The sequence below is a fragment of the Rhamphochromis longiceps genome, linkage group LG8 (assembly GCF_057381845.1).
Source record: "Rhamphochromis longiceps isolate RC_006_pf linkage group LG8, R_longiceps_female_GT1.1, whole genome shotgun sequence".
In the NCBI taxonomy this organism is placed as follows: Eukaryota; Metazoa; Chordata; class Actinopteri; order Cichliformes; family Cichlidae; genus Rhamphochromis; species Rhamphochromis longiceps.
In genome coordinates, this window is record NC_140564.1 from 27,643,788 (window position 1) to 27,669,326 (window position 25,539).

The 25,539-nt window shown below is 38.5% G+C and overlaps 1 protein-coding gene across 1 annotated transcript; it reads right to left on the minus strand.

The window, feature by feature from the left end:
• Nucleotides 1-117: 117 nt before the first annotated feature.
• rpl38 (ribosomal protein L38) lies at nucleotides 118-3,108 on the minus strand. The gene is made up of 5 exons (XM_085416869.1): nucleotides 3,048-3,108; nucleotides 2,829-2,855; nucleotides 2,147-2,207; nucleotides 1,410-1,532; nucleotides 118-191 (listed from the first exon to the last, which is right to left on the minus strand). The coding sequence occupies exons 2-5, from the start codon at nucleotides 2,829-2,831 to the stop codon at nucleotides 166-168; spliced, it is 213 nt and encodes a 70-aa protein (XP_085272995.1). The 5' UTR covers nucleotides 2,832-2,855; nucleotides 3,048-3,108; the 3' UTR covers nucleotides 118-165.
• Between the last annotated feature and the right edge of the window lie 22,431 nt (nucleotides 3,109-25,539).

The window sequence follows — 25,539 nt, forward strand, 5'->3', positions numbered from 1 at the left end:
TTTCGCCCCAAATTGTGCTATAAAGTCATTGCCGCTCATTTCAGATCAAATGCTCCAATGTCCATGTCACACTTGTGGATTATGGTATAACAACACAACAAATCACAGAAGCCAAAGTGATTTTTCCCCCCAGTTTTTTATTACAATTATCTGTACATCACGGATTTACTTCAGCTCCTTCACAGCCAGACCTGTAGAGAAAGAAAGACAAAAGATTAGAAATATTCAGATACACACTTTCTAAAACACAACTGGGAAAATACATTTGAGGCATCACATGATTAAAGTAGTAAGGAGTATTTATATTTTCATCAAAATTTCTCCACTTGCACCAGGTATCACATCTGACCTTTACAGGGAAAGTTATTAACAATTATCATACCGGCAGTATTAAGAAGACGGCAGACTGCCATCAACACGAGTGACAGCAAACTGCAAAGAACCAGTTAATGTGGATCTGCTCTTTGAAGAGCATGAATGTCTCTGTGGCGATTAGAATTTAATTCAGGGTTGTTGGGGTTTTTTTTTTTTAATACAAAGAGCTTGCGATTCAATGCCAGTTTCAGTCCTACCAGCTACAGCATGACGTGTTACAGAAAATCAGAGGATAAAATGATAGCTCATTATAATTTAAAGTATCACAATTTTTAAAGAAATAATTCTTCAAAAAAAACAACTAATCTAAACCCTGATATGCAGCAGAAAATTGATGATATTATTAATTTTAAAATGAATTAATTTGTCTAAAAATGGCTCCTCTGCCATTATGAGGCAAACTTTTTTTTTTTCCCCAGTATTGCACTATTAACCCTCGCAATTCGGGGCACTTAAGTATCAGGACCTTCTGTTCTACACATTGTAAACAGAGAATCTGCAGCTATGCTTTACACACTGAAAAGTCCAGGTCATTTTCCACGAGAACCAGATATCATTAATACATGTGCACACAGACTTTTTAAACGCTAAAGATTCCAGACATTTGTTTATGAAATTAACTACGTTTTATACGTTTCCTTGCAAATATGATAAAGCAGACAACTACTGTGGGCCAATAAAAGCACTAAAGTCCCAGAATATCAAAAAACTTAACTGTATTTTTATGAATGTTCTTCAAAAAGGGTTTATTTTTTAACACTGCAGCCAAGAGAAACAAACCATTAACAATCACTGAACCATGTCTCAATAAGTAAGTTAACTTAAAGGGATGCACCAGCATTAAAAATCTTCAACCCAAAGGTGGCCCAAAACTGTACAGAGTAGTATATGTGCACATATCTTTAAATCAGTGCGATAAAAAGTTTCGTCTGAGTCATTTTAATTCAAAGCCCTTAAATCTACTTGATAAAAATCAAGAGCACATTTTCCAGAAAGCTGTGTTCACTTTACATGCCACCTCTCTTATTACTCACCTGGGGGCAGGGACTGTTTGAGCTTCTCAGCCTTCTCCTTGTCTGTGATGACCAGGGTGTACAGGTACCTGCTGCAGCGCACCTTGAACTTAACATTGTCCTTGTTCTTCTTGATCTTTACGGCTAAAGGAGGAAAGACAAAGCTGTGTTAGCGCCGAGTCTCTTCAAAAGTAAACTCAAACATAATTATTTCTCAAGTCAAACAAACACTAATAGGTGAGAGCTTTAGTTTAATACTTTCCTCTACTGGATCTGCTAATAAAAACAGCATTCTGAACACGTGTTTTTTCATGCCTCAAAAATAGGCTTGTGGGAGGTGACTACATATGTAAGTATGAATGGTCTGTATATTAAATAGCCTAAGACAACACAGAATAACTGCCACAAGCCTGCCAATTACTAAATACTTTTAGTAAGTTTCACCACAATTTATTATTTATCAAAGCCATGGTGATTTTGCTTTGGGGGAAGACCAAAATCTCGCTGAAGAGCACTTTAATTTAGAGGTAACTACATGATAGATGCCCCCCCCCCGCCCCCCAAAAAAAAAATATTTCTAGAGGTTCAAATTTCTTTTTCAACACATTCACTGGACTTTAAAAGGTGCATTTCAATTTACAATGTTAGCATAGAGCTGTCTGTGGCAAGCTGTCACCCACATATCTACCTATTCTTTGGCAAGAAGATTAAATTTCTAGTTGTTAAACATCAAAATGTGATGCCTGTGTGCCTCTTACACTTAGCATCCTTCCTCCTGGCTGTCAGCAGGAAATCTTTGATTTCTTCTATCTTGCGAGGCTACAAATAAACAGAAAAAATGATCAGTCAGGCAGAGCATCAAACTTCACATGCTGATAATGAATCGCTAACGAGTGTTAGTGGACCGGTGGAACTGAGGTTCCCGTTATAAAGTCGAAACCTAGCACTTGGTCCATCATTATTCTCGCAAGAGTGTAAATGCATCACGGGCACATCAGCCTGAGATGTTTGGACTTCTTGCTGTTAGCAAAAAACTCTTTTGGTAGGATGTTGCTAATTGTCAGGCACCCTGTGGCTAACGCAGACCAAGTCTAAGCTGTAGTACTGTAGAAAAGACGCAACTATGATTTTAGTGCCTTAAGCTACTTTCAAGACATTCACTTCTAATTAAAGTAACAAAAACAACAACAACAAAACAATTTCTTATAGGTATTGACTCATGTGTCATTCCTCAACAAACTGCAGCCGGGTGGCCCAGCTTAGCCCCTGAGCGGCATTTTGCTAATGCTAATAGCCAGTGCTAACTACTTTTACAACAACTACCGACTATTAACTGAACTGTAAACACATTCTAAGTAACAACATACACGTATACATGACATACAACCTTATTAAGCACAAATAAGCAACTAACAGATTAAAATGAGATGCAATCCTTACCATGCTGCCGTGTCAGCGGACTGGAGGCTGCGGAAGAGAAAGATCGAGTCAGCTATACAGACGATAATCAATGTACTAAAAATAAAATTTCAATCTAATCTTCTACCAACGGAATGAAATAATTATATTTTAGCAAAAGTTGGGTTCGAAATGTTGCTGACAAAGAGGATGGATGATGATTAAAATAGTCATTATGTTTGTGGTGCAACATGAACTCACTCAGCCGGCCAGAGAGGGGATGAAAAAGGGGCGGGACTTCCGGTTGAAAACGCATTTATATGTCACTACGGCAACTACCGAGGGCCAAGACGAAAAGCGAATCGAATATTGATACAGGAGCCCAGTTTTGCCGAAATTTAAAAGCGTTTGTGTGCCGCATAAATCCCCAAATCGTGTTTTATAGACTTTATTACCATATATTGAATAGTAAACTTAATATAACCCAGCCAAGCATATACTGGTGAATGACAAAAAAAAATGTATGTATATGTCTTTATTTCCCAATAACAAAACAATTGCCAATTTCTTTTTCCAGCAGGACTTTGCATCTGCCCACAATGACAAAGCTGCTACTAAATACTGGCCATGATATTACTCGGCTTGATTGGCCAGGTAACTCGCCTGAATTAAAACTCATAGAGGCTCTATGGGTTATTGTCAAGAAAGCTGAAGGTCGCAAAGTAACTGTTGGTTTTATTAGCCAGGAAAGGGAATTGAATGTACCAAAAATGAAAAAAAAAAAATGGCAAAAAACCACCATACCTCAAACAGGTTTCCAATGCAAGAGTATAAATAAGCTTATAAAACTGCATGTACATAAAATTTAATATATCCTCTAATAATTCACTGTTGTAGTGTGCACAATTCATTTAAGCCTGGTGAATGTCAGTGATTTGTTGCCTATGACACAGAACCACAATATGAATTTATTAATTTGCTGCTCAACTGCACACAGATTATACACATTAGACCTTTTCATGAATACAACATGCATCACACAGGACATAATGTGCTGAGAATTCCTCACAGGCCAGTAAAGCGGATTATGTATGAAGGTTATTTCTCACCCTCTGTGTGACCCTTTTGTTATCCTGCAGATCACACACTGTGTTTCACTGCGCACTTTCAGCCAAGTATGAATAAGCTTTGATGGATGCACTACAGCGTGCCTCTGAATAGAAACACTGGCTAGGACCAGTGTGTGGAAGAAATTATGTTTGCGCTGCTGTCATCCAGGGAAGGACGGACGTTGTTTTGCTGTGCTGTATTTTAATGTGAAGTGTACATATTTATTTTTTATATTGCATGCATTGGTTATATTTTTGTGCAGTGTTTTATTTAGTTTGCATGTTTTAGTTGCCGGCAAATTGTCCTGGAGAGACTCCGCCTTTTCCCCGTTTTGACTAATTGGACACACCTGAAGAGGAAAGGAAAGGTAATTCACAGAGTGCTCAATGACACATAAAAGGGTTGGAGCCGGTGTTCAACGGGGGATGCAACACGAAGAATGCGAGACAGACAGAGGAAAGACACAGACGATCAGGGGGAGAGCGAGAGACGATCAGAGAGTAGAGATGATCAGATGAAGCAGATGACCAGCGACTGGAGAGCGAGAGATGACCAGCGACTGGGGAGGAAAAGAGATTACCAGTGACTAGGGACGCGTAGCGGCAGTCAAGTGGCAATAACGACAAGAGCCAGCTCGTGCACTGCGGGAGAACAGAAGCAGTGAGACCGCGGTGCCGATTGCAGTTTAAGGAAGCGGCGGGCGGAGTTGAGAGCTCTGCCCTCCCAGGTAAGTCTTTGACTTATCCTTTTTTATAAAGTAAACTGCCAAAGGAATAGTGACTGCCGCTCCCTCCCTTTCTTCAGTGCACCAGGACGTGGAATGCGAGGAGGAAGGCGAGGACTCTGCTGGGTTTCCCTCTTTTATTACTACGCTTGATTTCTTAGTTTTTCTGTGACTTTTAGGCCGTGGTGGATTCCACTGGACTTTTAATGTTGTGTGTTATTGATTTTTATTGTGTCTTCCCTTGGCCAAGGTTGTTTTAATTCATTTTACCTTTTTAACTATTTAAATATAATAAATTATATTTTTAATTCTACAGTTTTTGTATCGTGTGCTTTTCCCTCGGCGGCTCCACTGCTCTGCCCGCTTTGGTTTCCTTTTTAAAAAACACAAACCATCTTGGAAACATAATCAGCCTTTCCGCTCCGTTACACTGCCAGAAAAAAGCCATATCTCCAAGATGTGGACATGATCACACTAGGTCTCCTCTGCAGACCTGAGACTGACCTAGAACATGCATTGTGTTTATCACTTCAGGAGCAGAATCATGTTGTAATGGTCATGCATTCATTTCTAATTATGTAAAGTGAACCTGAAATTAATTCAGTTAAATGCTGTGGATATATTTCCACATAATTAGCATAAAGGTAAAGTGTTAGTAAAGCAGGAAAGACACTGGGCTGCAAACAGGATTTTGAAATTGAGTTCTAAAATGAAAAATCCCAAAATAAAAATACAGAATCGATGTTTATTTAAGTTTAATCTCCCTAGAAGTTGCCAGGGATTTTTTTCTGTACCTAAAAATGTATTTTCCACCTGTAATAGTGGTCAACCCTTTATTCAATACATTTGAGATTAGAGAAAAATTGTGAACACAGTGATCCAGTCAAGTGTCAAGAAAAATCTTTCTTGTGTATCAGTTAAAAAAAGCCCCAAAACAACCCCTTTCCTTTTCTACTGAGCAGCTCGAAGCCCCTCAGTCACACCAAAGAAAGCTGCAATCCACTACCCTGCATAAATGTTAAATGTTCAATAACTTCTCAACGCTGCTAGGAATATAACTTACAAACATTCATGGGAAAATAAATCGAATCAAACTCAGTATTTTTTTTCTTCTTTTGTCCAAAATGACATACAAATAGAAACTTCAATGGTCTGAATTTACCTTGTTTACTATATGGACAAATATCAAGCAGAAAAGGACAGAATTTCCCGGCCATATACCGTATCACTGAGCTGATTCAAAAGTCAGCCATCACTTCATAACTTCCATTCAGAGTCTTTACTGTATAGACATGTTTTCATAAGTGACACTTCCATAAACTGGATTTTACCAAGCAAAAGAAATAATTGTATAACTCAAAATGCAAGGGTGAAAAAAAACTTCATACGTTTTTTTTTCTCTTTTTTTTTTTTTTCAATAAAGATGCATTCACACATGCAGCAAGTCGCGTCAGAGCCCCAGATTTATCTAACAGTTCAAGGTCAGGCAGACTGTGGGTGAGGAAATATTGCTGTCTATAACGGGAGATAAGGAACCAAATAAGACTGTATTTAATCCAATTAGATTTCCTTTCACTACTGAAATAGTTTGCGCGCTTCAAATTGAGTTGTGAACTGTGAATGTTCTGCCTCTGTCTATCTGTTCATCTGTTCTAATACGTCTTTCTAGCCCTTTCTCTCATTCTCATCTTAAACCGTAGATACAGAGAAGCCGTTAACCCGGAGGTCATTTTTAAAGCAAGTAGGCAACAGGCATTATATCCTCTTGTATGGCTGAGTTTTTCAAACTCAGTTCAGGGCCAAGCATTGCGAGGGAACTGAATGTTTCTTTTGAGAAGGGTGGGAAGAATTACATGTATAATACAATTTGTTTCCTGAAAAACTGCTGTGTTGGGCTTTTGTATTATACGCTCTGGCAGGTATTTCTTTGGTTTCAGACTTACACTAAATTTAAAAAAAAAAAAGAGGGAGAGAGAGCAAAAAAGTAAAAGATTTGCTTGAGACATCTTTGAAACTGCACACATTACAACCAACCTGCTGACTTATGAGTTCAATTATCTTTTGCACTCAAGACAGATAAACCCAATGGGTACCAGAATAATAAGCCTTTAAGTATATAAATGGTTCACAGTGAAGAAATTCCCATCTATTATCCTTACAACCTGACAAAAATGATTCCATTCCAGCCAATCCTGCGATGGTGAGGTGTGAAACACATTTCTGCTCAGTGGGTGTCAATTTACTTTACCTTCTTGTGTTCAAGGCAGTGTTTGGCTTTGTAATTTATTATGCATGTACTTTGTTTCAGAGGAAATGGTAGTGGCAACATACTCCAGCAGTACATATTTCCCATAGTTGTCTTACCTGGAGGTGAGTTCATAAGTGGGCTGAACTGTATTCAAGTTTAAAATGTGCACAAGCCAAGGATATTTGGTCAGTGATGCTTGAGTGACACCTCAGTCTGTTTCCATTGCTCTGACTTGGCGTTAATTCATAAAGACAGGAAACACCTCATCGGCCGTTTTTAATTAACCTACTATATACCTGTCTGCCCGTGTTCACAGGCCATATCCACCCAGATACTCGATCAGCGCTTGCACTATTGGAGACGTTTCACTCAGGGTTTAAAATTTTCACGAGTCTCTTGTCAGTCAAAGTTGGAGATGAAGTGCAGTTTGTTTTAGCAAGTGTTTTTAGTGAGGGGGCTCAGTGACTCTGCAGCAGATACTGGTTAGAGAACTACACGGACACTACACAGTACAAGCTTTGTCCCACATCTGTGTTGTTTTGTGTACTTGTTTGTAGTCCCAAACCATTTTTCCACAGTGAAAAAGGAACTAAAAACAGTTTATCTCAGCAAGGATTTCTACTCCTTGCTGCTGACAAGATAATACACCATTTTTTTTTTTTTCAACTGACAGCCAGTCACTCTGCTCCTTGGGAAGCTGAGGAGATGTAAGAGTACAAGACTCATTCTGTAGCTTCAGTAAAATGATGTCCGTGCCATTCACAGGAAAGATCATAAAAAAGGTGTCCTTGTTGAGGAACTGGTGTATAGAAAATATGAAAGGTGATACACAGATGGACAAAGTGTAGTTTGTCTTGTTATACATTGTACCGTTAATGCTTTAGTTTAAATAGCATTACACTTTAGTGGACAAGACTCAGAAAAGACCAAAAAAACTTAGTGATCAGGAAACATTTCATGCTTTACGTGTGCTGCATAAAAATGTGTTCGCAGATAAACAAATTCTTAATTAGACCTGATATGAACCTGATTATTATAACTCTTCATCTTTATTTATTTCATGTTTAATTTTTCAACTGAAATTACTGTAATTTAAACCTTTTTTTCCTGCTTTATCTGTTATTATGCGGACACATTTGTTTCATCTTTGTTAAATATTATTTCAATTTCTTTCTTCTCTCTCGACTTGCTCATGAACAATGAAAATCAATAGACTTATCTGGGATTTGTATGCTCTAAAAAGCACCGACAGCATCAATTACGCATTATTTCTCAGCTGCCATCTCTGATGTAACACGCACGTCATGCATCATCATTTCAAAATAATAATAAGTTCTTTATAAAAGAGAATAAAGTTGATGAAATAAAGTTTGAGGCGCCTAAACTGAATATTAACGCCGTACGTTTATAATATTTCTTTATATTGTGACTGCATTTTATCAAAGCCTATGTGCCAGTATGCATGTCCTATTTGGTATTTATTTAATTTTCATCACAACCTCTGTTGTTATTTCTTTTTTTTTCCCATCCCTGTTGAATGTCCGCTTGTGTAAGGGGTGGATGTAATAGTGTAAGGTTACGTAGGGAGGATCAGCTCATCCACAGAGATTACAACAAATGACCATGCCTGGTTTAGCAAAAGCTCTTTTGCACCGGTATGATCTTTATTCCATTTGCTTGCACAGCAACAAACATGATCCCCTGTGCCAAGCCGCTTGTAGAAACTCAGCTTGACTCTAAATGCTGATTTTTTTCCATTCCCCAGTTGCAGTTCTGGGTTTCTTACAATAGGGGGCAGCCAGTAGTTGATAATGTCGAGTTGATCAGCATCTCATCCTCAACATTAGGAGACGCTGTGTATTAAGGTATTGCCTCCAATGGTCTTCAGTTCTCTGTATAAGGGAGAGATTGCAAAGGTTAATGTTAATTCTTTTCATTTTCTCCTTTTATTATGCATGAATACAAATTCATTTAATTATATAAGACGTCAAATGAATCAAAGTTACCTTTAGACATCCTTACAATCTTCTGCAACATAAGACAATCGTCAAGCACAGCTGAGGGCACTGCTTATTAACATATCACGCTTTAATTGTGCCTCATGATATGATATCCTTATACCTTCCCCCAAATCTTTGGCAATGTGAATTTTTATTTGCCTTTTTCATAACTTGTGCTCGCACAAATTACTATCTCACCTTAGAAAGATGGATTCAGATATTCTGCTTGGGGCAAGTGTTAATTTATTTACACAGCAGTGTGAATTTCGGAATTCATTCTGCACTGAAAACCCATTTGAAGTCTTTTTTTTCCCCTTTTTGGACACACCTTGGTATTAAAATAGTTCCCCGAAACTATAATCCCCTTTTTGTGTAAAGGCAGTTATTGGAATAAAAATGTGTACCCTCAGGCTGACGGATAATCATACTTTGTAACTATGCGCTGGCTTATTAAAAAAGCAAAGTGGGGTTACAAGAAAAAGAAATGATCTTAGCTCAGAGATCCTTTTTAACTGTAACAGACACGTAAAGGGTAGATGATGGAATTTCAGGAGCTTCACCGCAGACATTGTAGGTAATGAAACACATCATTTCTGCCCGCAGGCCTGTAAGCGCGACAGCAGAAGGAGCTCTACCTGAGAGCTAATGAGTAATGCAGCAGTGGATTCTGTTATTAATCACATTTTGATCTACTGTATGGATGAGAGGCAACGAAAGATTACCTGAAATAGTTTACTGAACCATTATTATTGAATTTACTTTGATCATCAAGTCAGCAGAAGGTTTTAAATGCACATTTCTCATGGATGCACTGGGAAATAGTACAAAAGTGGCAGCATACCAGCAGACCTTTATTTTTTAAATTTGATTTAAGACATAGACAAAGATGTTACTCGATGTAGGAAACCAACCACAGTGATAATATGCAATAAAATACAAAGGCTGAGAACTTAATGTGATATTAAACTTGGTGTTGCTGTCATTCAAGTTATATTTAAATACTTCTGACATTATAGATGCAAGAACAGACTACTTTAAAATCCTCTCTACCACCCTGGTTTCTCTAATCTCCCTGATTATTGATCGATATTGATCCCTTTTCCGGTAGCCTTATCACAGGCAAACTCAAAGTACGTCTGCAGATGAAGTAAGATTATTAGAGAGTCTGAAGGTTTACCTTGACAGAATTGCTATGTGGATGTGCTTAGACTTGTCAGAGTAGCCAGAAACTGTTGACAAAGTTTACCGCAAAGTTCTCATTTATCATGTTGAAAGACCAATGTGTCAGTGCTAAATGGCAGTCCAAGAAATCAGTGTGGCTTTTTGTCATGACTCCCTGCCATTCGGGTCTGCTCAATCAGAAAACCAGGACACAGGAAAGAATAGTGAGGAAGAGGAAGAAGAAAAACTCACTGTGCATGTCACAGAATTGGCCTGCAAGTAAGCGTATTTAGCAGATTAAAACGATGTCCAACTCAATCATAAGAATAACCTTGACATTGAAGGTTGCAGTGGATATTTTGCAGGGAGAAAAACAACAAGAAATATTTGTTAGAAAGCACATATACTCTATACAGATAGAGATGCTTCATCTATGCAACACGGTCCATGAAGTCATCAATCCCACTCGATACCCTAGGGCCTCTCTTCCACTTCTTCCGTTGTGCAAGGCCTCGGGCAAGGCAAACAAACATGACCACCATCCATGTGAATTATGCTGAGAGAAATCGTGACTGTGAATGATGTTAGGCTGAGCATTTACAGAAGACCTGAGAGCAGAAAAAACTGATTTCCTTGGAAGCAAGGAGTAAAAGTGGAGTGAAAGCAAGGTCAGAAAGGAAGAGAAAGAGTATAGACTGTGCTTAAGTGGCGATTTATAACCTTAAAGCCATCATCAGGGGTTTTTCTTAGGGGGACTTTTGACATCTAAATATTCTGCTGACATATGTTTTTGAAAGTAAAAAAATGTGTGTGTGTGTCTTGCTTTAAGCTCATCTGTCTTTTGATACCATACCTCATGCAGTCTCTAGAACTCTGAAACTGCACACATAGCGGTCCTCACTTTAGTGCAAACATCCATATACAGATAACATGCGAACTAGTTTGGAGCACTATTCTGATTGGCAATTATTCTGGACTCGGTGATTTGGACAAAACAAAGAAATACTTGGTGATTAAACAAACTTGTCAAACAGAATACCAAAGTTGGGTAAATGTCACAAGTCTGAGATAACTAGAAAAAAAAAGAAAAACAGAAACATGGATCAGAAACCTGACTCCATGGAGTAAAAAGATGACTTGGCAAACAACAAAAGGAAGCAGTATATACACTCACTATTCATTTGGTACACATTTCTGGCAGGTTATCCTGCAGGACGCAACCATCAGAAGATGGGTACACTGTGGTCATAAAAGGAGTTGGTTTGCAACATTGTGTGTCTAAATGATGCTCAGTTTGTGTTAAAGTGTGCCCACAATCTTACATACGAGCATTGGTGTTTTTATGATTCTGACCCTTTTATTTAAATATCTGTGATGGTAAAATTTTAAGATTCTGTTACTTCTCTGTGCCAAACTGACCTTACTGAACAAACAGTTTTGATACTCTGTCTCTGTATAATCCTTCATATTAGATCTATCCAAATGTACATGTTATCTTTTATTACACAGTGTTCTAAGATAGGCTATCTATCTTTATAAATACTTTATCTCTCAATCCCTCTTTGTCAAAAAACATGTAGAGTGCTGTCATGCTGTCTGTACTTTTGTTTGACCCCTTTGCAAAAGTAAATAAAACCCAGAAAGACAACCTGGTTACCTCCAACTCAATTTATTTCATTTTTACACAACATATTGCAGCAGAAATTGAGACTCCTCAGACCAGCCAGTGTTTTTCCAATCGTCTACTGCCCAAAGTTGCAACAAACTGTAGCCTCAGTTTTCTTTTCTTAGCTGAAAGGAGTGGCTCCCACTGCGGTCTTCTTCTCCCATAGCCCATCTGCTTCAAAGTTTGACATGTTGTGTATTTAGAGATGCTCTTCTGCATACATTGGTTTTAAAAAGTGGTTATTTGAGGTACTGTTGCCCTACTAGGTCGAGGTTAGGCCATTCTTCTCTGACCACTGGCATCAAGAAGGCATTTTCGCCCACAGAGCTGCTGCTCACCAGATATTTTTCGTCTTTTTTTGACCATCCTCTGTAAACCCTAGAAACGATTATGTGGGAAAATCCCAGCAGATCAGCAGTTTCTAAAATACTCACACCAGCCCATCTGGCACCAACAGCAATGCTACGTTCAAAGTCACTTAATCAACTTTTTTCTCCCATTCTGATTCTGCTCAGTTTGAACTTTAGCAAGTTGTCTTGACTATACTACACTGATTTGCTGTCACATGGCTGGTTAATTATTTGAACTAACAAGCAAATTAGCATAAATCTCAAGAGTTGGGAGTTTGCCGGTTCGAGCCCCGGCTTGGACGGTCTCAGTCGTTGTGTCCTTGGGCAAGACACTTCACCCGTTACCTACTGTTGGTGGTCAGAGGGCCCGGTGGCGCCAGTGTCCGGCAGCCTTGCCTATGTCAGTGTGCCCCAGGGTGGCTGTGGCTACAATGTAGCTTGCCATCACCAGTGTGTGAATGTGTGTGTGAATGGGTGGATGACTGGTTGTGTAAAGCGCTTTGGGGTCCTTAGGGACTAGAAAAGCGCTATACAAATACAGGCCATTTACCATTTACCATAAATGTCCAGTAAATTTAAACATTGTTAGAAGACTAAATACACTGACTGCAATAAGTTTAAAGAATTAAACCAAGAGGAATTTTTAAAAAAGAGAAGAAAGAAAAAGAAAAAACAGGTTGAGCAATTTCAAAGCCAAACAGGAAATGACAGAAACCCAGAATCACGACAAAAAATAAAGCAAATAGGAGCTTGGACCCTTCTCATCCAGGGGACAGTTTGGCAAGAATATCTTTTATATTTTAGAAGGAAAATACAGAAAATAGAATGAATGAATACTTTTACACATAAAGAATTAATAAAAATACCAGAAGAATAACAAAAGGACTAAAGCTGCCTTTCATCTCTCCACATTCTTTTGGAGATTATGAATTTTCTAGCATTGTTCGATCACAGAGCTAGCCTTCCTGATCAGTTTCTCCAGCAAAGAGGGACTCATCCAGGCTGGAGAAACTGATCAGGAAGGCTAGCTCTGTGGTTGGCATGAAGCTGGACACTCTGGTGACAGTGGCAGAGAAAAGGACATTAAAGAAACTGATGGACATTATGAACAATGCTGGGCATCCTCTGCACACGGCCATAAACAATCAGAAGAGTCTGTTCAGTGACAGGTTGCTTCTCCCCAAGACAAGAACTAACAGACTTAAAAACTCCTTTGTCCCACACGCCATCAAACTGTTTAACTCCTCTCTGGAGGGGAGAGGGAGGGGAAACAGGAGGACAAAGGAGGGGGGAAACAACTAAGCTGTAGTGCCTCTTCACCTCACTGTACAATACCTTGTGCAATACTTTTTGTAAATAGTCAACAGTGCAATAGACTCAATACTTGAAATGTGCAATTCACTTGTATTTTTATTTTTTATTCCTATTTATTCTATTTATCCCCTTTGTATATTTTATTTATATTTGTCTCTGTATTTATATATATGTGTGTGTGTGTGTGTGTGTGTGTGTGTGTGTGTGTGTGTGTGTGTATATATATATATATATATATATAACAATTCTGTAACTGTAACTTCGGTCGTTGCTGTGCTTTTTGGAAGTCGAATTTCCCAGAGGAACCCACCCGAGGGATTAATAAAGTTCTATCTTATCTTATCTTATCTTATCTTTTTAAAGTTCAAGTTTCAAAATTCAAGACTGTTTTTTTAACCTTTGGTTAACTTTCTGTACTTTTGATCATTAAAGCCAAAAAGTACTGAATTTTAGTTAAATAGGCATTTAAATAGACCATTTAAATAGGTTAAATAGACCTTTTGACTATTGAAAAACTAGAATATTTACAGGACCATTAAAGAAAGATGCTGCATTTGGTCTATGTAGTGGATGTAGAAGAAGAGAGAAAGTTTTAGGGAAGTAAACTCTTACTTCATTTTGATCAGATCAGTGTCAAATTATCTGTTTATTTCAGTTATGAAAGTGGCCATAGTTTGTCACCCTATTAGTGCAGCACAGTAAAAATATTTTAGTGCGTCTCTTCTTCATGGTAACATTTTCGTCTGGGAGTCGGCTACATCATGAATGAATAGTTCTCTCTGACTGTCCTTTGGACCGTGTCTGAGAGACCTCCCCACCTGCCATTTGGGGGCTGTACAGCCATCAATTTCCACTTGCTCCCCTCCAGCCAACACAGACACACACACACACACACATATATACATACACACACCTGCCAGCCTGCGGTGCCTGTGCCAGGATGTCTGTCGTCCCTCATGCCCTCAGTCACATTGCCCTTGCCTGCACCACTCAGCACCCACAGTGTCAGTCTTGGCTGACAGCAGGTCTGTATCAGCCAGCTAACATTTCCTGGCCTCTGTTTGCTCAGCATGGGCCAAGCTGTCGGTTGTAGGCTGCACTGATACTCACCTCTTAGCATCAGGGCAGCTTACAAATTCAGTCATTAAGATTACAAATTTCACTGGGTTGCGAGTATGCATTTGAGCCAGAAATCCTGCTTGGTTACACAAACACACAAGCTAAGGATAAGTCAAGGATAAGGTTATGTGAGTGGGTTCAGTAGTTTTTGACACTAGTGTTAGTAGAGTTATTAACTGAATACACAATAAAAAGCAAGTTTAAGACAGATAGAGTACTCTGTTACTTTTTAGCAACACACAAAATAAACTTCAAGAAGAAAAAAAACAACACACAAGGCAGAAGTCTTCAAAGGGGACAAGGGAAAAGTATGCAATGTGGATTTAACCCTAATTCTCAGTGGTCACCTGTGGTACACTTGGCTGGGTGAAATAATTGAAGCATAATTGACCCATATCCACCCATCCACATTAAGGGGACGGCTGTGGAGCGTGTGAGCAGCTTCAAGTTCCTGGGAGTCCACATCTACGAGGATCTCATCTGGACGACCAACTGCTCCAAGCTGGTCAAGAAGGCTCACCAGCGCCTCTTCTTCTTGAGGACTCTGAGGAAGAACCACCTGTCCTCAGACATCCTGGTGAACTTCTATCGTTGCACCATCGAGAGCATCCTGACCAACTGTATAACAGTCTGGTACGGGAACTGCTCTACCTCGGACCGGAAGGCGTTGCAGAGGGTCGTGAAAACTGCCCAGCGCATCGCCGGAGCACCACTTCCTGCCATAAAAGACATCTACAGGAAGCGGTGTCTGAAAAGGGCTGGGAAAATCATCAAAGACCCCAGTCACCCATCACATGGACTCTTCACCCTCCTGCCCTCTGGGAGGCGCTACAGGAGCCTCCGGACTAAGACCACCAGGTACCGGAATAGCTTCTTCCCCACAGCTGTCAGACTCCTGAACTCTGCCTCCTGACATCTGACCCACGTTAACACATGGACTGAACATACACACACCCACAATGGACAACTGTACCCTCAAACACACAATAATAACATGGACTGAACCACCACTCACAACCACCAGCACTTTATATAGCCTCTGTAGGAATTATATCTCACTTATCTTAACTGCACTACTGTATAGCTCTGTGTAAATAATCATTCTGTACATTTGATAATTTTTAACCCTACAACTGTTTACAACTTGCATAGTTCCCATTTCTGTATAGCTGTATATCTCAGATTTCTGTAAAGTTATTTATTTCATATTCTGTATAGTTTTTCATATTTATATCCTGTTCATAGCCTGTACATAGCTTGTACTCACTACAGCCTGTACATACTTATAGTTATAGAATATTCACAACATACTTCATACCGTGTACATTATAACATACCATAATAGACCCATTTCTGTAATATACTCAAATATCTATATTATTGCTAATATATATTGTAATATATCTATATCACTAAAGCACTTCTGGATGGATGCAAACTGCATTTCGTTGCCCTGTACCTGTGCATGTGCAATGACAATAAAGTTGAATTCTATTCTATTCTAATTCTATAATGCATTGTAAGCATGAAGATGATAATAATAACTCTTATCATCATCATCATCATCATCATCATTATTATTATTATTATTATTATTATTATTATTATTATTATTATTAGTAGTAGTAGTAGTAGTAGTAGTAGTAGTAGTAGTATTAGTAGTAGTAGCAGCAGTAGCATCAGTGGTAGTAGTAGTAGTATTATGGGAAATAAATAATTTCCCCTAGGGATCAATAAAGTATTCTGATTCTGATTCTGATGATCATACCCACTATGATGTCACCTACTTTTTAAATTTGTGAATGAAAAACACCACTGAGAATTAATGATCATTGTGGCTTTTCTCTCAAGGGTTAAATATAGTTTAACATCCACGTATTAATGAAAATTCACAAATTTAGTGTAGTTTTTGGTTAGCAAGCAAGTTTATGACTAAAATACTTCTAAACAAAAAACAAAAATACACTGCTGTGCTATAACTTAGCAGCAAAATAGCATCAACTTTTGGAGGGTTAATGAAGTTGGCCCAGCTAACATGCTAGACTGACCAGGAAAGAATAACTTAACAGGCAAACAGACATCCATGGGAAATAGATTTGTGACTTTATCTGTGTAAACACTTTGCTCATTGGATACGAACCTGTGATTAACAAATGGTTCCAGGTGACTTCAGGAACCAGTGGATGACATCACAGTTGCTAAATCTACTTTATAAACTTTATATACTGTGTGTGTTTTCCTAATAATTTATAACTCCAAACCCTCTAGAGTGCTAGATGATGATCTTTGTTATAACTCATAACAAAGATCAAATGCACATGTCATCTATTCATTTCAGACACCTCATTTTTGCTCAGTCTTGTTATTTTGGACATTTTGGAGCTAGCACCAGCTAACTTGGCAAGGTGGATTCATAAACTGTACTAATGTAATGCGCAAACAAATATTTCAGCTAATTTGTTTTAAGAAAGAAACTGCAGAATTTCACTAAAACTGAAGCACAAACTGCCTCCATGATGCAGGCTTAGATACGAAAATGAATGCGTGGGTAGATGGTTGTCGCACAAACTTCTTGGATAGAATGTACCACTCAGCAAGCCGTGGCATTATCAGATCATTCCAATAAAAATCCTCCAAAAGCATTATCAACACAAAAACAGTTGAGAGAAGCAGGTCAGTAACTCAAACTGGCATTGACAAGCCCAACCAGACTGGCTAGAACTCTGTTTCAGCACACCTATCAATATAAACAGCCACGGCTCTAAACTTCAACCTTACCAGTATCCATACGGATGAATTAAAAAACAGTGAGTTCCTACAAAACTGTCTGCACAGGCCAAAACTGTTTTTTTTTTGTGCCAGGCTGTGAACATGCAGTTTATTTGGAGATTTTAACATCTATAACATCAGTCTATATGAGGCAGTTGCCATAACTACTGTGTACAAAATGTATACGTTTGCAGAACACAATGTTGATGCACAGGCGTCTTTTCCAATTTGGTGTTTGTTCATCGATACATAAAACTTGTACAGCTATAATATTGATTCCATTAGGTAAATCAGTATATTCAGTGTCTAAAAAATTCTATATCTTACTTGCTGTTCTCATTACAGTTGGCTCATTACTCCCTCTAATACCATGTACCTTCCAGCTGCTCTTTGTCAGTGGTAATTAGGTGATGATCTGTACCAAAAGATATTAAGATGAATTCTAAGGGCAATGGGTGGTATTAAAGAGGGAGATAAGTCCTTCTTCAAATGCCCCTATTAAGCTGTAAAATTGCCATGGGGCACTTAGGGAAGATAGAGCTCAGAATCTATTTTCAAATGCCAAAAACAGTTCACAAGCACTTGCCATTTTCTGCATAGAGAATATTGCTGGTGCAGTCTATTGCTTTATGGAGGTATATTGAAATCTCTCACTTTCCACCTACTCCCATCGCGTCATTGAATATTTATCCAATCTCTCCACCACCATACAGTTATAGTTAGATGAGATATTTATGATCTCCAAAACAAAATGGGTCTATTTATCCTTTCTGAAACTCTGCTCTCACTGACTGCCGATGCAGACATGTAACCACATTTCTTTCTTGGTGAATGTTACAGAGACAATACTTGAACAGCAGCTTGAAAAATGAGAAATGTGCCACTTCAGTCACTTTTGAGTCCCCTTTTTTTCACATTAACATATTTGCAGCATTTATAATCGCAGATGTCTTTAGAACCAGATATGGAGAATGCATTTAGAGACAATGTATCCCCTTGACAGCCTGTTACAGTGTCTATGAAGGGTGATAAAAAATTCTTTTTTATTCCTGACCTTGTTGTGACCTTGGAAAACTGAGCTATTTTACTCCAGATGAGGATAGACCCCCAGACACTTCTCTACATCCACATGTGTTAATAGTGCCAAGTGGATGTCATTTCAAAAATAATGATGATAACAAAAAAGCTCCCAAATATGCTCACAGTCTAGAAAGTTGTAATCTTCTCTGTTTTGTCGTGCACTGCTGGTCTGCAGGGCTTCTTCCGTTCACTTGTTAAAATGTCTTTTGGGAAGTTTTTGTTGAAGGATGAAGGCTAGAGATTCATTAAATGCTGTTGAAAGCAAATTCAGTAACTTTTTTCTTTAACAGCTTCTTCGCTGTTTTCTAATCTATAAAGAAATCATTGTCAGATCACCTATACACTCACAGACCACTTTATTAGGCACATTTGATCAGCTGCTTGTTAATGTAAAAGTATAATCAGCCAATCACGTGGCAATAACTCACTGCATGTAAACATGATTGAGATGACCTGCTGAAATTCAAAGTGAACATCAGATGAACATGGCTGTTGGTGCACGATGGGCTGAGCAGAGTATTTTAGAAACTGCTGATTTATTGCAATTTTCCCCACACAAAAATCTCAAGGGTTTACAGAGAAGAGGCTAAAAAAGGGAAAATATCCTGTGAACAGCGGTTCTCTGGGAGAAAATGCCTTGCTAATGTCAGAGGTCAGAGAAGAAAGGCCAGACTTATTCAAGCTGATAGGAAGACAGCAGTAACTCAAATAACCACTCTTTAAAACCAAGGTATGAAGATGTTGTACGATAAAAGGTTGAACCCCCCCCCCCGCAAAAAGAACTTGCTTGGTCGATCAAGTCTCAATTTCTGCTATGACAATCAGACACAAACAACATAAAAGCGTGGCATTATCATGCCCTTTTATCCACTGCTCAGACTGCTCAGGCTGCTGCTGGTGGTATAATAGTGATGGGGATATTTTCTTACACTTAGCATCAACTGAGCATCTTCTAAACGCCTGCATGAGCAAGATTACTGAGCATGACCATCCCTTTACGACCATAGTGTACCCATCCTTATGGCTGCTTCCAGCGGGATAACTCGCCAAGTCATTAAGATTGAATGATCTCAAACTGATTTCTTGAGCACAACAATGAGTTTAGTGTATTCGAATGGTCTCCCAAGTCATCAGATCAATCTAATACAGCACACTTAGAATGTGGTAGAACAGGAGATTTGCATCATGTATATGCAACAGACAAATCTGCAGCAACCGTGTGATTCTATCATGTCAATATGATATTGATATGATATATTTTTCAATTTCAATTTCAATTTTATTTCTATAGCACATTTAAAAGTCACAGGTACAACAAAGTGCTTCACAGACGAGCCATACTTGCAGGTTTACAGCAAAAGAAAACAATCAACAACAAAAAATACAGTTATAGGATGGTACTATTGCAACAAGCACGAACCGGGAAGAAATTAAGCTAAGTAGTTTGAAAGGCAAGCTTAAACAAATGGGTTTTTAACCGTGATTTGAAAGATTGAATAGTTTCCGACGCACGGACATCAACCGGCAGGCTGTTCCACAGTTTTGGTGCAGCAAAAGCAAAGGCACGATCCCCCTTCGTCTTTAGTCGAGACATATATCATACCTCTTTTTACTCATTTTTGTACAATACAAATCATGAAGACAAATTGTTTTGTTACAGATCATGAAATGAATCTCATTGGAATACAGTGTAGCTACATATTTTAAAATTTTGCAGGACCCCCTTTAAAGTGCAAGAGAGGAGAAAGTATTACTTATCATGGAGAGCAGTATTGTTTGAAAACAGCAACTCTAGCAAGACAGATGAAAGAGAATATTATTCCAAAGTAATTTTAGAGGTCTCTGTGGGAAAATTAGGTCATCCTACCAACACGTTAAATTGGTTCCAGAGGGGGAAAGGCAGTTACAAAGTGTGAACCTAAAAGCAAGTGACTCAATTACATACCATGAAAAAACCAAAAACACAAAAAATGAAATGATGATTGTACACTTAGATAGTTATGCAACTGTTTTCACTGCATATAAGAAGCAGTTTCACTCAGAGCTACCACACAAAATGATGTTTTTCTCACTTAGTCTACATTAATCATTTCTCTTTAGTAATTGAGCATTAATGCCAAAGAGTTTAACACGGCAGAAGAAGGCTTTGCTTGTCTCTCTGAGAATCTCAGCAGCAGCGAGAATTTCGATATAAGAACTGGGCTGCTTTTAACAAACAAACACATGAATATTTTATCCCGATTTTTCAAAAGTTTGGCATGTAATTTGAAGTTTGGGTACAGGGAGGGCGGGGGCTGCAGCAGAAAACGCTGTTGCATCAGATGACTAACAAACCTATATGACTATTATTAGATGTCACTGGTAGCTCAAGCAGCCAGTGAATGAGTCACTGATATTCTTTCAGTACAATAAAGTAGGCTTGGCTTTGTCTGACGAGAGGCTTTGTCCATCTGTTGGACAGAACAGTATTATCACATGATAAATCTGATGATTAACAGACTATATTCTATCCAAGCATGCCTGCAAACTGCCTTTTTATGCACAAGTCTTATTTTGCTTTAAATTACAGAAGGGCTGAACTATATGCACTAGGCAAAGAGTGGATGAAACCTGTGCAAACTACTCATGGGCTGCATCATGCTGTATCAAAACTAGTTAGCTCTAACTGTTCCCTGACCAAATGTGGTCATGGTTGTCTCAGATGGCTGATCTAAAAAAACGGAAGGAAAACCAGTCATCACCATGGAGGGCACTTGTGCATGTATTATTTTCCTGCCTTGCATTGGTTATTGCATTGCATTTCATGACAGCATTGGTCAGAGCTCACTTCATGCACTCTATCTGATACAGAACACTGCTGCCCAGATCTTAAGAGATATCAATATATTGCCATTACTTCCAGCATTACACTGACTGCCTGTAATTTTCTGCATTGATTTTCTAATTCAACTTCTCACTTTTAAAGCATGGCTATGCTCCAAATTATATCAAAGACGTATTAACCACTTATGGGCTGGTGCATTCACAGGGATCGATTAATTGGACTGCTCGATGTTCCTTAGTTTCCGCCAGTCAACAAATGCAATGCAAAATGAGTCTTTGCCTTTGGAACCGTCTGCCTGCTAAAATCAGAGCAGTCACTTCTTTAGTGTCTCTTTTTTAAAAAGTGTTTCACTGGGAGGGTTTAATGAATGTTTTAATGTGTCGATGTTTTATTATCCCCATCTTCTTTCCTCTTGATCTGTTTGTTTCTTTCATGATCTCAGTTTTAATCATTACCGTTTTTCTTTTGTTTCTATTTTGAGTGGTTTTTAAGTCTTTTTAATTGGGTGGTTTTTTTATTTCTTTTTTTTTTTTTTTAAAAAACATTTGCTTTTGTGCAGCAGTTTGTCACTTTGTTAATAGAGGTACTATATAAAGGATGCCTATTCTTAAAGTTTATTATAAGGGGAGACATGACGGTGTTAAAATATGCAGACATGAGAGAGCTCACTTTCCAATAGGAGAGACTTACTAAAAGTCTTGCCTTGAAAGCGTTTATAGCATTGTCCCTGGTTATTCACAAAAAAGTGACAGAAATCGTTTTGTCAAGAGTGACAAGAAATTGAGAGATTTAAAAAAAACAAAAAAAACCAGGTTTTTTCCTGACTTCCACACAGCGGGCTAATCGTGCCTTGAAAAGGATATGAATGTCGGACTGTCTAGTTTTGGAAAGTTACAGAAATGGTCAGACACAGATGCATTATAATTGTGTTTGCCATTCACTCACACCATTCCCCTTTGTGGTAGTTACTCTAAAGAGCCGCTGTGACAAGTGCATGACTCCCACATGAATTATGGATGATCCCACAGGGCAAGCACTGGGCCCAAAAGCTGTTAGGGGCTATGGCCCTCTATGTGTGACAGCCCTCACTCCATACAAATTCACTTCCAGTCAAAACTGACATTCGGTTGTCCTTTCCAATCCACAGTTAACACTGAAGTCTTCATGGTATGTTACAGCTTGGATGTGTGCAACTTTGAGAGTCTTGATCTTCTCATTTAATGACATGCATGTCCATTACAAAGGAACCACGACATCAACTTCTTGTTCAATATTGGAAGCTGGGAAGCTGTTGTTTTAACTAAAAAAAAAAAGAAGTTTCACTTGACTTCATTTTGTCTTAGATTGTCTGCACTATCAGGTGCTTTTGGTGTATTATCCTCACTTTAGTTCCTTTAAGCTTCTTAAAATTGGATTGACAGTCATCAATTGCAGCTTCTCTGCTCTGTTAATATTGCACCGCTACAGTAGTCTTCTGTTAAATGATCGCATTTCCTTGCTACTGCCTTTAGTCGGTGCCTAGATAGTCCCTTTTATTTGCTGAGAATGTAATAAAAGATAGAATTGAAGCAGTTTAATGTTTTCAGCTTGCTGATATGACACTGTGGACTGAGGCTTCTGGCCTTTTCCCAAACTATTACGCTTTCACTTTAATGGTTGTGAGGAATTGGCAAATACTCAGAGCAAATGTGACTCGCTTTCAGCTGCCCCCTCATATACGATGCCAAGTTTCTGCAAGCTGCGTTTTTAGATACACACTTTTTTTCACTAACAGGAATTGACACCTAAACTAGTGGCATTTTCATGCTTTTGCTTTTACTCTATTTTATCCAGAATAACGCGAGTGAATGAGCGTAGCATTTGTTTGTAAGAGGGGGAAATGATAGATTAGGAAAGCGGGACGAGCTAGGGGCAGCTTCTGAGCCGTAGCGGTAGGATTAATTCCCTTATTAGTTAGTTGCCGCACTGATGCTACACCATGAAAGTCTAATGCCATCTTTTTATGGATTTGACTCAATTTAGATTACCTCTCTCTATATTCAGAAAAACAATCACAATGACTCTTTCTGTTTATTCATTCCTTTTTTTAAAATTCGGCTGCCTTCTCGTTTTCGTTGTCAGAGATGATGTAGGAGAACCCGTGAATAAATCTGAGATTGGCAAAGGAAGATGCTATTAGGAAGAAGCCATCCTCATCCCAAACACAAACCACCATAAAACAATAACACCCTGTGCTCTGAAAGATCATTAAGGCAAAGGAAGAAGTTTCTTTACAAGTAAAGGAGAGCAGGATATTCAAGGTGATTAAAAAGCCATTAGTGGAATGACTCTCGCAGGTAATTCACAAGGTAGTCATTCACTATCCAGTTAGAAACCAGGAAGGGCTCAGACTGAAGAAATGACTGTTATTAGATGAAGATATTATATCAAATTGCCCAAGTGAGAAAGCTCCCCCACAATCTCCTGTCTATGAGCTAAATCGCTGTCATTTGGAAAGATAGGCTTTCATTTCTTCTGGCATTTTCTCATCAAATAGGAGGATCCTGAGAAAAGCTCAAATGTATTTGCCAGGGACTTTGAAGAAAGATTGAATAAAAAAATAATTAAGTCATATGTCGTCTCTCGATATCTCGAAATCATTTCTCTCACAAAAACAAATACAGTGCCATCTTATTTTGAAAAAACAAACAAAAACAAAACAGCAACAACAAAACATGTACGAATAAAACTCTTACACACACAAAAAAAAATATTACCAAACTCTAGGAAGCCATTATTTTGATGTGTTATTGAGTTGTACACAGCATGACTTTCTAATGTATATTTGTACTCTACATTGACCACACACTCTGCTTCTATTTCAGATTATAATCATGATGTAAATCTATTTCTATTCATGGCTTATTACTTCCCATCTTTCACTCCAAGCTTCATTATTTTTTGAAGATTGCTTCTTAGTATTCGAGTTCAGCAGCTGATTTGTTCAACAAATTCAACAAAGGGACGGAAGGTTGGTCTGCAAAATTGACGTAAAGCTCGCTATTGCAGATGTGGCACCAGTTCTGTCTGTATTTCCATTTCCCACCAGTGTTTTCTCTGTGCTGACTTAGAAAGTCTCACTTTCCTCTTTTAGCAGGTCCTGTTGTTTTCCACGTGTAATCATCATTCTTTCGGGCTAATTGTTGAGAAAGGTGAAAATATACATGCTGAGAGCCAAGAAGTCTTAACTGCAGGCCTAATTTAAAACAGCATTTCCATCAGGAAGCTTCATTGGGCTCTCTTGGCCTAATTGGATGGATTCACAAAGCAACTGGCAAAGACTATTTTGATATCTCTGTCAAACCTCCAAGGCAGAGCGCTGCACTTCTCTATTTTCTTTTACCCAAGCGAATTGGAGGTGGGATCTGTTAAAATTCATAAGATGTGCTTTTGTAAGACGTTTCCAGACATCTATATTGCTGTGTTTCGGGGGTTTGGAGGTTTACTCTGCCAAGCTTTAACTTTGCTGGCATCTTTCAGGTTTGCTTATCCTTGTATGTTAGCCAGGTATGCACTCCAGGCACAGATCACATGTGAACCTGGGCACAGAGATAGGAAATATGCTGCGCTGTAGAAACTACAGATAATATTCTTCTTTAGTTTTTTGTAAAACTGCCAGATCCTCCTCAAAATGTTCTCAGATATGTTGAGTCGTAGTTAGAAGTCATCCAAGGGCATCTGGCTCATGTACTGTAAATGATATAACAAAAAAAATGTAATAATAAAATAATAAATGAACTAAGAGGGAAAATGTTTAACTCCATAGCATCCATTGGAGCCTTCAACACACTTGTTGTGAAGTTCTAGAAGGAAACTTTCTTGATAATCCTCTCAAGGCTACAAGTCATTTCTGCTGCTTGTACACACTTTTCCCTTCCAGTCAATTTTCCATTAATATCCTTTGATACAAAACTCTGAGAATAGCTAGCGTTTTCAGCAATGACCTTCCGCGACTTACTTTCCTTTTGTAAGTTGTTGGCGATTGTCGTCTGGACACCTGTCAGGTCAGCAGTAGGTCCCTAGACTCTACTGAACTAGATAGAGAGACGGTATTTATACTGTCTAAATGGTAACTTGAAATTAAATATTCTAAGAATTTAAGATGTTGGATTTTTGATTTAGAAGCCATAATCAAAATTTTAACCACAAGGACTTAGATTATACCAGTAGAATACCTGTAGCACACATTTATTCCATCAGGCTTGCGGCCTTGACAAAAGAAGTGTCTATATGTTCACACAGAAAGTACAACAGCACAGGAGGAACAAACAGCCGAAAGGATTATTTAGTTGAAGAGCATCCTTTTTCCTCCGAATAACTAAAGAGGTGGCTTTCATTGTCTTGACTTA